Source organism: Octopus sinensis, linkage group LG6, assembly GCF_006345805.1.
Source record: "Octopus sinensis linkage group LG6, ASM634580v1, whole genome shotgun sequence".
NCBI lineage: Eukaryota > Metazoa > Mollusca > Cephalopoda > Octopoda > Octopodidae > Octopus > Octopus sinensis.
This window is the reverse complement of record NC_043002.1, coordinates 87,794,877-87,807,764: the sequence shown is the minus strand read 5'-3', so window position 1 is coordinate 87,807,764 and position 12,888 is coordinate 87,794,877. Positions and strand designations below refer to the sequence as shown.

The 12,888-nt window shown below is 35.8% G+C and overlaps 1 protein-coding gene and 1 long non-coding RNA gene across 2 annotated transcripts in view; one reads left to right on the top strand and one right to left on the bottom strand.

Annotated features, from left to right (window-relative positions):
• Window positions 1–4,733, top strand: part of LOC118763986 — a 27,022-nt gene extending 22,289 nt beyond the window's left edge. Inside the window, exon 4 of the long non-coding RNA XR_004999757.1 lies at window positions 4,720–4,733. This is a non-coding gene — a long non-coding RNA (uncharacterized LOC118763986). The remainder of the gene's footprint in view (window positions 1–4,719) is intronic.
• Window positions 1–12,888, bottom strand: part of LOC115213025 (integral membrane protein GPR137B) — a 77,015-nt gene that overhangs the window by 33,287 nt on the left and 30,840 nt on the right. Inside the window, exon 2 of the mRNA XM_029781924.2 lies at window positions 3,874–4,298. Within this exon, the coding sequence (XP_029637784.1) occupies window positions 3,874–4,293 (420 nt within the window). The 5' untranslated portion in view covers window positions 4,294–4,298. The remainder of the gene's footprint in view (window positions 1–3,873; window positions 4,299–12,888) is intronic.

Genomic DNA, 12,888 nt, shown 5'->3' with positions numbered 1-12,888 from the left:
CATTGAGACAAAGATAAAGGAATTAAATTCTGGTCTTTATTCCTATTATAAACATAATAAAAATTCTACATTTCATTAATTGAAAAATCCAATCATCCTCGATACATATATTGTTTAGTGAGAATTAAAATTACTGATCTTTTAGCTAATGAATACGTCGTTAATGACAACTCAGGTTGCTATAACGATACTCCAACGCGAAGTGGATATGATGAAGAAAAGATATCATTAACACCAAACATAAATGATAACTTAATTATTCTAAGTACGTATGAATAAATATATAACTATATACACATGTATGCATAGCATATACATGTACTTATATAAACACGAGCAAGACGCCCCCCGTCCAATGGACGGTGCTGAATAATATCTGCTGAATAAAAAGCAATCAGTGTTTTCTTTTCATTAAAAAATAATTAAGCATGCTTTTATTTCAATAAAATTTTTGGTTTTGTTAAACGAAGTTAAGACAAAAAGAACTCCTTGAGAAACCAAATAGTCTTTCCTTCCTTCATGCCAAGTTTCAAGAAAATATCTCCTTTGCATCTTACTTTTTTGTCTCTTAAATATACTGCATTTTGTGGCATTATTTCAAACCAGCCGGCTTTTTTTGTGCAAACTGCACTTGCATTTTTCTCGCGTACGCGTAGTATCGATCGCTAAGAGCTGATGTACTTGCGCGTACAAATGCACGTTCCCACGGCTTTATCGGTGGCATTCACACCTGGAATGCCTTTTCAGGTAGCATAAGTCTTAGCTTGTATATCATCAGTGGCGTCGTAACTATGTTGTTCTATTACTAGTTGAAATCATTTAACTGTAACCAAGCTGGGGCACCGCCTTCAAGTATTTTAGCTGATTATTTTAATCGCCATATTTAATTCAGTTTCAAGGCGGGGAGCTGGCAGAATCGTTAGCACGTCGGGCAAAATGCTTAGCGACATTTAATCCGTCTTTACGTTCTGAGTTCAAATGCTGGAGAGGTTGGCTTTGCCTTTCAACCTTTCGGAGTTGATAAAATAAGTACCAGATGAGCACTAGGATTGATATAATCGACTTGCCCCTCCCCTGAAATTGCTGGCCTCGTGTCAAAATTTGAAATCGATACTTAATTCAGTTTGATTCACATATTTATTTACGGAGCCACTGTTTGAGATAATGAGTCTAGTCGCAACTAGACACTAGTTTACACCGATATGCACTAATACACATACACACCGACGGGATTCCACACATTCTCAATCTGCTAAATTCTACTAAAAATTTATTGCTCTCTCAAGTTTATATGAAGAGCTACGTGCATAAATTGAACCTCTTAACTACAGCGCTGTGATTTTGTTCTTCTAATTTTTAAGATATCTACTGAGGTTAAATCTGTTTTATTAATCTTAGAAATACCTCATGAGACTAAATTACTTACAATATATATAGATATATATATATATAATATATATATATATATATATATAATATATATATATATATATATATATATATATATATATATATTGATCATGAAATCACAAGGCAATCTTCCTCAGAGACTTGAAAAGAAATTATATCCCTTTAGCATCCATGCTTGAGCAGTTTGTCAAATATGCTTCCCAATAGGAAACAAAGTTTTACTTAATCAGTATTTTTTGTAATTAATTCGAGTTGTCTTATGTGAACAAAATTAATTACATCATCATCTCATTTAAAAATTATTAGGTTGAATTCATTTATTCTCTAAGCTAAGTACCAGGTTTCTTCCTACCTAACTGGCCAATGTGAAATGGACATTTATCTATGCATAACAATACATACACATATAAGTATCAAATTCTTTTCCAAAAAATCAGTTGCAATAGAGTACATCCAATAGAAATTTTTAATAAAAGTAATCGTTTCTAATTCAAGGTAATTTTGAAACAAGTCACTTTAATGGAGTACATCGATGCCAGTACCTAACAGATATTTTCTTTGATCGACTCCGAAAGGCAAAGCTGATCTCAGTTTTTAAAAGTTAAGCTTTTGCAATATTTTCCCCCTGTAAACATTTAACCGAGATCTTTTTATTCTATTTAAGTGGTCGCTTCTAATGAGGATGATGATGATGATGATAATGCTGTGGATATATTGTTGTTTTGCTGTTTTGTTGATCCGCTCATCCAGCCTACCCACTTCATCATGCCGCTGTAACGGAGTATGAGTCGCTCGAGAAAATCCCATACTTCTTTTTTTCTCTCATGCTTCATCACTCCCAGTACGTTATATTCGCATCTCTACTATGATAGGAAGTGAGAAATCGCAACAGAGTGATTAATGATGTCATATCAATATCCACAGAAGTCGGGCTGTCTAAGGCTTCGTCGGTAACTCCACAAATCATGCTCTATGACAACGGTATTTTTCTTTCTATTTGAACGCACTGCAAGACGAAAAACAAAACCTGGCAAATGACAGATAAACTTAGGAAAGACAACGGCCATCCAAATAGTATTTCTTTATTAGTATTGCGGCTGAAGACATTGTTACCAGTCCATGATAGCAATGATGATGCGTACCCCGGGACGAAAAACAACAGAAGTCGCCATTTCGAGGTTAGGTCTACCACAAAAGGAGGATGGTTCCTTCAGCTTTGACCGACAGCTAGGAATTTGTCTTGGTAAAAAAATTCGGTGGTTGTGATACCTTAACACTAAAGTCCCCTTTATGAGTTAAATACCAAATGTATTATCGCAAATGCGTTCAAAAGTGCGGATCCCAAAGTAAAGGTTCGGTTCACGAAGGAATATAAGTTGGTGGGAAAGTTAGTTGGTCAGCAGAATTCTTTACTTATTGGTGTAATTTAGGAGGTTTAACATGTTTGTTTTGGGAAAGTGGGAGCTATAGTTTGGAGTTTAGTCAAGCATCTAAGATTTTCTGATTAGGTGTGTTTATTTAGATGAGTCAGCTTTAGGATACGGAAAGTCTAGTATAGAAATTTGTTTATCAAGTGCTTTAAGGTTCATAAAAATGGGTGGGCAGGTGGGTGGAAAGTTTAGGTAATCAGCAGATTACTCGCTAGGAGTTAATATCTCTTGATGTTATTTGATTACTCTCTCCCTCTCTCTCGTTATATATATATATATATATATATATTATATATATATATATATATGTATATATAATGTTTATTTAAAATACATTCACGTTTCATGGGTATATTTGTCCAGAATTCGATTAAATGATGTTGGAATGCTGAAGGTACAGTTGAGTTGTCCTGTCCAACACAACGCAACGTATGCAAAATTACAATCCAGTACAATAAGACAAATCTAAAAACATACACAGTTACATTCCAATGCTGTATGACACATTATACACAACACTGAAACACTTAGTAGAAATACGGAGGTGTATCTGGTAGTGCAACAGAGGCTGACATAAATTTGCTGAAAATAACATAAAAAACAGCAATAACAGCAATAATAATAATAATATCAATAATAATAATGATAACAACAACAACAATATTAATAATAATAATAATAATAATAATGATTACAATAACAACAATATTAATAATAATAATAATAATAATAATGATTACAATAACAACAATATTAATAATAATAATATAATAATGATTACAATAACAACAATATTAATAATAATAATAATAATAATAATAATAATAATAATAATAATGATAATAATAATAATGATAATAATAATAATGATAACAACAACAACAATAATAATGATAATAATAATAATGATAATAATAATAATAATAATAATAATAATAATAATAATAATGATAACAACAAGAACAACAATAATATCAATAATAATAATAATAATGATAATAATAATAATAATAATAATAAAGGTATGACTTACTGATGTGAAAAAGGATGTGATTAGACAGAGCGTGAAAAATTGTAGACATATAGGAAAACAATACAATAACCAAGAGACGAAAATCGGCAGATGATTTGCTAGGTAAATTTCAGAAAAGTACATTGAGAAGAGTACTATCCTTAAAGTAGCCCAGGTAAGAACAATTAGTAGCAGAACCGACTGATAACTGCATCGCTTGTGTTTGTACCATATTATCATTATCAATTGTACGCATACCGCTGTAAAGAGCAGTGAAAACAACGTGAGAAAGATGGCTGTGAGTACTCTTTCAATACGTGGTGACAGCGAAGGGCCCAGAGTAGCTGGTGTAATTGAACTGTCGGTGGTAATTGTAAGTATTTCTGTTGTTTGGTTACCCCCACCACCAGGGGGTCCTTTAGATTCTAATACATTCCACATTGAATCTGAAACGACAAAACAGAGAATTATGTAGAATTTGCTTTCGTTGTATAAATCTAAAAAAATATTTTTCTATCATCCGCTCATCCAGTATCAGTACTTTTTCGCTGTAATTTTCATTCATGCACCCCACCCCTATTGTTTGTTCCTTCTCGAGCCATGCCTGGCTCATAAGGGCCGGTTTCCCGGTTTCTTGGCGTATAGGTTCCCCACTTGGACGGGACGCCAGTCCGTCGCAAGTGAGCTGCAAGATGCAGGAGGAAAGAGTGAGAGAAAGTTGTGGAGAAAGAGTCAGCAGAAGTTCGCCATTACCTTCTGCCGGATCTGCATGGAGCTTAGGTGTTTCGCTCATAAACATACACATCGCCCGGTCTGAGATTCGAACCGGGGATCCCTCGACCGCGAGTCCGCTGCTCTAACCACTAGGCCATGTGCCTCCACACCACCCCTATGGCGCTAAAATTAAATCTTAATTTCGGTTTGCTCAAAGAAACCACATTTAATTCCAAGGAGAAATATGTACAATGTATTCTGTATAGGGAGGATAATATGTAGAAGAAAAAGAATTGTCACAAACACAAATCTGAACATAATGGTTGTTGCTTTATAAGGTGAAACATATCAACAAAGAATTCCATCGTAACTAAACCTAATCAAATTGAATGTTTTCAATGAAAGTATTATTATTACAGGGATTTGGGACTACATATTAAATAAAAAAACTATAGTAACTAGTACCTATTTCTTTACTACCCACAAGGGGACAAACACAGAGGGGACAAACAAGGACAGACAAACGGATTAAGTCGATTACATCGACCCTAGTGCGTAACTGGTACTTATTTAATCGACCCCGAAAGGATGAAAGGCAAAGTCGACCTCGGCGGAATTTGAACTCACAACGTAACGACAGACGAAATACCGCTAAGCATTTCGTCCGGCGTGCTAACGTTTCTGCCAGCTAGCCGCCTTTAGTAACTAGTACCGACCGTGCGGCATCATTGGTTGTGTAGAATATACGGTTGGAATGTTGCTCATGCATTTCTAACATAATTCATTGTATTTAACCCATTTCTACAAACAACGATTTACTAGTCATAAAAGGACGAGACACACCAATTTAGATAATTAGGCTATAAAGTGTCTGCCATTTTCAAATTGTATCAAGGAACAGGGAAGCGAAAATAAATAACGCATGACTCCTCAAAATGGCGACAAAATATCAAAATTACAAGAGTATTCGTGAACATAAAAAAAAAATATGTATATGAAATTTATAATAGTAAATTGTAGAAATAAGACAACGATAAGCTATCAGTTGCATGTATATAGAGAGTAAATTTTTTTCTGGAGAGAACTTCATCCTGAAGCACTTAAGTTAGCTATCATACTTGAGTGAAGAATCGTCTATAAGAAAAGACTGTATTTAAAGTAGGCAAGATTTGGACAAACTGTTATTTAGTAGTAAAATTTGGAGGTTGCAAATGAAGAATTTCACTCCCGTGAGAAAGTTATTGAGAGGAATATAATCATTTTTTAAACTTTTAGGAAAGGGACAAGGACAACGGCTATGACACTTTACAGAGCCGATGACTGGTGGGAAAGAGAGAGAACAGTATCTATAAACTGCAAACCTTGTACGAATGCTCGAAACAGAGTGGACTCTACTAATGTCATCGAAAATGTTGGGTGTTGGTGTTAAACTGGGCAATATGACAGCAGCAAAATGTATGTATGCCGCAGCGGAATTTGAACTAAGAACGCAAAGAGCTGGAACCTCAAAGCGTTTCCCCTGTCGCTCTAACGTTTCTACCAGTTCATTGCCTTATAGTGATACATTTGTTTGCCTTATATTGATACATTTTTTGTGCCCCAGAAAATTGAAGGATGCATGCAATGGAGAGTGAGTTTAACTTTGGCACACACAGTGAAGTTTGCCAACTAGTGAGTACCTGTCTGTTTCTTTAATGAATTAAGTGTTAATCACTCGGAGAAGAATTTACTCAGTGACACCATCTGCACGAAACTATAATCAAGTTAGTGTTAAGATATTTAATATAATGAACATTTGGACTTTAATTAGAAAACAAATTATGCGTTGAAGAAAAACCATCATCAGTTAATGATTAATACTAATTTAATTATACCAGTAAATACAGGAGGCAATTCCAGGCATGTTTTAGTATTATCAAACAGTCCCAGGAAAGTATAGACTGCACCGAACTTGAAGTAGTGCTGGATAGTTTGTTCAACTTTTCTGTTTTATACAGTCGGCATTGAAACTTAACTTCTCTGATGCTTTTCAGATAAGCTTCTTAGTAAACCACCTGAGGTGAAATATTGTATTGCATATTGAAGAATCATGATAAGCAAGTTAGGTAATGATGCCGACACAGATTAGAGAATTATTTTATTCTGTCCAAAATGCCGGTAAATCCTTTTATACTTTGAAGTTCGTCTTTGATAAGATCAAGAACTAGTTATTGAATATATCATGAACAAGAGAAATACCTTCAGGCCAAAATATTGATGTAAACTTCCAATATTGTTCTTGAGAAAAATGTATAGAAAATATGTATCGCATCACAAGAAAATGCCTTAAAATGTCCATAAGATGCTACACATAAGAATTGTAAGTAACATCTACAACGTTATTCATAAGAGGGTTGTCTTGATTGTCGTATAAAATATACAAGCATGTCTGAACATGCCTATCATCTGTTAACTTTGAACAGTCTAATCAAAACTTTTGTTATAATGATTAGTTAAAAACCTTTATTTATATACTTGTATTTGAAAACAGTAATGTGTAATGTCTTAGAGTTTTCCGTGAGTGCTGCATAAAGATATCTTTTATCTTTTATTTCTGCAGTCATTAGACTGCGACCATTCTGAGGCACTACTTTTAAGAATTCTAATCAAACAATTCGACCGAGTACTTATCTCTTTTAAACCTGGTACTTATCCTATCTGGCTCTTTCGACGAAACGCTAAGCTACAATTGTCAAGCGGTGGTGGGGGGACAAACACAGACACCAAAGACACTCACACATGCACACACACATATATATATACGACGGGCTTCTTTCAGTTTCTGTCTACCAAATTCACTCATAAGGCTTTGGTTGACCCGTGGCTATGTAAAAGACACTTTCCCAAGGTGCTACGAAGTGGAACTGAATCAGGAGCCATGTAGTTGGGAAGTAAAATTCTTACCACACAGCCACACCTGCACCTTTAAGGATTTTTAAAAAAGTAATTGTAGTCAAATGATGCAGAATATAAAGGTGTATTCTATTTTTATGTTTATGATTCAATCTAATTGTAATTAGTTACGCTACTGAATGTTTATGTAGTACCGTTGAAGAGAAAGAGGTGTCTCACATTGCAAAATAATGATCGATATGAAATTCTCAAAATCCAACGGGACCGAAATTATGGTGAGAGAATCATCAGGTTAAAGGTTTATTTAGTATTGTTTGAATAAATCTTAATTACAGTTCTGGGAAGAAGTTTTGTAAAAGTTGGTTTGTAAAGGGATCTTTAAATCTAAAAACTATAGTATTTATAACTACTGGCAACGTTTTCTATGTTTCAGAAGCTCTGAACGTTTACACCAACAAATGTCGAACAGTATATTTGTAATAGAAGAGATAAAAATTTACAATAATATTTTCCAATTTTGCTCAGTTTTTAAAATTATGGTTGATACAAGCTTAAAAGTGTGCAAATTAGAGAAAAAACATTGATTTAAAAATTTTGCAGTGAAAATGCAAATTCTAACTTCCGTTCTTTTTCAGATAGTATTAGAGAATTTTAAGTTATTACTCCAGTGAGGAACAAAATCGAATCGCTTCTCTGGGATTGGAGCACTGTATCAATGTATATCGTAATTATTACATAACTTACGAAGTATTACGAAAAACAATTTTAAGAGTGTCAACTGAAATTTGCAGTGTTCATAAGTTTCTTAAATCTTATTGGTTACATATAAGAGATTATACTGATCAAAACTGAATTACAACCATCTTTTATCGACAAACCATGGCAAGTGTAACATGACAGGGTGGAAAAAAAGAAAGAAAAATACTTAAGGTTAACAGGTATGGTTAACAAGTCCATTTTCTCCACCAAATTGCTTTGATTTAGGTCCCAATATGTTTACAAATACCTTTCGCGCAGACTTTGTAGTGAGTTACCTGCATCGAGTTACAGAAAGTCTCTTATCATTCATGCCGTTGGCAGAGCAGTAAATCAGTGATTTACCCGTTGGACATGTAAAATAATTGCAATGTAAAATAATTTTTCTTTTAATTACATGAAATAGCGACAATGGCATTAACTATAAACTATAAACATATATTACGGCTTCGGCTTACTGAGCTCTTATCTTACGGTCCTCACCCACATGAGGTATAATAATTGGCTTATTAAGGCGGCGAGGTGGCAGAAACGTTAGCACGCTGGGCGAAATGCTGCATTCTGAGTTCAAATTCCGCCGAGGTCGACTTTGCCCTTCATCCTTTAGGGGTCGATAAATTAAGTACCAGTTACGCACTGGTGTCGATATAATCGACTTAATTCGTTTGTCTGTCCTTGTTTGTCCTCTCTGTGTTTAGCCCCTTGTAGGTCGTAAAGAAATAGGTATTTCGTCTGCCGCTACGTTCTGAGTTCAAATTCCGCCGAACTCGACTTTGCTTTTCATCCTTTCGGGGACAATTAAATAAGTATCAGTTACGCACTGGGGTCGATATAATCGACTTAATCCGTTTGTCTGTCCTTGTTTATCCCTTCTGTGTTTAGCCGCTAGTGAGTAGTAAAGAAATAGGTATAATAACTGGCTTGTAATAAAAGCTCAATGCTTATTCAAATTAAGATTAAGCAACACTGCTGTACGGAAAATTTTCCAACATTTGTTAACGGTATGTTCAGCGAGTCCCATTTAGTTTCAGTGATTGCACTATGGCCATGTGCTGGATATCAAATTTTTAAAGTTTTAGGCAATTATACTGACCCAAATACTGTTGTCTGATAATTTCTTTTATCTTCCTCGCATGCTAGAAAATTTCAAAGACAATACTAGCTAGTGGAGTAATAATTCAGCGGGACATGAATATGGCAGTAATACATACCATACGCTGCGCTTACAGCCACACACACATTCACCTTGGATAAGAACTAGCGCGTGCAAGAGTGAGTTAGTGAGGAGTTTCAGAAGTGAGACAAATACTAGCCGTAATCAAACAGCCTGAGTATTCTGAGTAATTAGCCGTAATCAAACAGGCGCAGGAGTGGCTGTGTGGTAAGTAGCTTGCTTACCAACCACATGGGTCCGGGTTCAGTTCGACTGCTTGGCACCTTGGGCAAGTGTCTTCTACTATAGCTTCGGGCCGACCAAACCCTTGTGAGTGGATTTGGTAGACGGAAACTGAAAGAAGCCCGTCGTATATATGTATATATGTGTGTGTGTGTTTGTCTGTCTATGTTTGTTCTCCCAACATCGCTTGACAATCGATGCTGGTGTGTGTACGTCCCCGTAACTTAGCGGTTCGGCAAAAGAGACGGATAGAGTAAGTACTAGGCTTACAAAGAATTAGTCCTGGGGTCGATTTGCTCGACTAAAAGGCGGTGCTCCAGCATGGCCGCAGTCAAATGACTGAAACAAGTAAAAGAGTAAAAGAGAGAGAGAGCCTGAATTATAGACACATGCCAGCAAAACATGAGAACTACATAAATACATAAATTTCTTTTATTGCATTCATGCAAAATCCTACACGCTTCTCTCACATAGGATTTTTTTGTAAGTGGTGTGTATAAACGAGTGCATATAACTTTACACGCGTGCGCGCGCAGACACACACAGAGACAAAGCTTTACGCGTAAAGCTTATGTAGTTTAGAGTGTGCAACATAAACACACACCTGCCTAACTATATATATATATATACACCCACAAACACACACACACAAACAAACACGTACATACACATACCTACCTACATATATACATATCACGTAAGGCGGCGAGCTGGCAGAAACGTTAGCGCCCCGGGCGAAATGCTTACCGGTATTTCGTCTGTCGTTACGTTCTGAGTTCAAATTCTGCCTAGGTCGACTTTGCCTTTCATCCTCTCGGGGTCGATAAATAAAGTACCAGTTTCGCACTGGGTCGATGTAATCGACTTAATCCCTTTGTCTGTCCTTGTTTGTCCCCTCTATATTTAGCCCCTTGTGGGCAATAAAGACATATATATATACATATCACGTGATCAAGTGATCGACTTGACTACCGGATGTTGTTATACATCATTGGTTACAATGCGCCTTGCATCGTTTAGAAAGATGCCATCTCGATATCTTGACGAATTGTTAGTCGAATGAATCGATTCCAAGATTCGTTTTTTTCTTATTCTATGAGTACCCTTTTGCCGAACTGCTAGGTTACAAGGAAGTATATTTAAGAGCACCAGTTATCAAGCGGTGTTATTTGACAAACACAGGCACCAACACACACACACACACACACAAATTATCTATCAGCTTTCATCTACCAAATCCACTCATAAGGCTTTGGTCGGTCGAGGCTGGTGTAGAAGAGATTTTCCCAAGATGCCAGCTGCCTTACATTTGGACTGAACCCGGAAACATATCATTAAGAAACAATCTTCTAAACATACAATCAAGCATGAATCTCTCTCTTCCCCCCTCTCTCTCTCTATATATATATATTTATAATATATATATATAATATAATATATAATATATACTAGCAGTATCGCCCGGCGTTGCTCGGGTTTGTAAGGGAAATAACTATATAAGCATTTTTAGAGATGTAAAGTATAATAGCCATCTCAATATGGCTAACCACAAAGGGGGGTGTGTTACTGTAGCTTTTTACGCTCTGAGATTTAATAAATTTTTAGAGAGTTACTTCCCTTATATATGCCAAAAATGCATTAAAATGGGAAAAATTGATGGTAATTTTTTTAAAATCGTAGACTCATCGTAGACGCGCGCCAATACCCAGAAGAGCTCGATATGAATCACGACTATAAGATACCCGCTTTTGGTTAAACTGCACCGCAAAATGTGGGAGTAGTTAGGAATCTAAATCGAAGGGGACAGACACTCACACAACTACAGTTTTATATATAAAGATATATATATACACTCACAGATACACAGACAGACACACATATATTTAGACATATAAACATATAAATCCATCCATCCATATATATAAACCATGTGTATCCACGATTTTGCATCTGACTCTCGTCAAATGAAAAATATTTGGGTGCGACGTTTGTATATGAAATTACCAACATCTGACTAAATTCCGAGATTACAATGAAAAACAAATATACTAAGTGTGTTACATCGAATAATTTATTGATTCCTTTTTACTTTATCGTAATATTTACTCATATTTTGATATATTTTAAGTCAAAATATCCATTGCGAGAAACTTGTTTGCGGAAACAAAATTCCACAGCAGAATGCCATTCACACTTCTAGTATGCAGGAACGTGTAAGAAAATATTATCAGATTCTTTGCAAACAGCTTGCAGAAGCAAGTTCTACCAGTTGAAAGACCCGCATACCGGATGCTAGAAGGCTAATGGGGCTATCAGGAGAGATGCGTACCGTCTTTCAGCTGCATTATTGCGGACCCGCCCAGTGAGATGAGGCCTCATTGAAATGAGGCTGCGCTTGTTAGATGAACTGGTTACGAGGTTTCGTGCTATATACTTCTAGCCATTGCTCATCGAATCTTTTAACCAAATCCAGCGGTTTGCCTACTCCACTGTAGTTTGGCTGTCATTGACGGTGATATTCACTTTATCATGAGTTAGGCCTCACAACAACAACAATCGCCACACACTGTCAAACGAATCTTCTACACCCAACTTCGATCGGAAAATGCATATCGTTTTGATCCTTAGCGATTCAAGGGCCATATACTCAGAAATACAATATTGAAATTTATGCACACACACACACACACACACACACACATAAACGAGCGCACCGTCGAATCCCAGCTGATTCGATCTACGGAACTGGTTACTCATGTACCCTTAACGTAGTACTCGGGGATGTTCAGCGTGACACAAAGTGTGACAAAGTCGGCCCCTTGAAATACAGGTACTACTAATTTTTGCCAGCTCAGTCCACTCCAGCAACGTGAAATAAAGTGTTTTACTCAAAGACACAACGCGTCGCCGGGAACTGAACACTCGATCTTACGATTGTGAGACGAATGCTCTGAACCACGAAGCCACGCGACTTAACACAACACCAGATACATTTATATATATAGATAGAACGAAAGTGTATATATATATATATATATATATATATATATATATATAAATTATAATAATATAGATATAAGTAATATATTATTATATATATGATATATATTAAATATGTATATATATATGTATGTAATATATATTTAAATATATATATATATAATATCACTGTGGTCACCGTGACCGACCAGGCTATCAGATGTTGCTACACATCGCTGGTCACAATGCGCTTCGCATTGTTTTAGCCTTCAAATGACGCCATCACTGGCTAAGCGAGC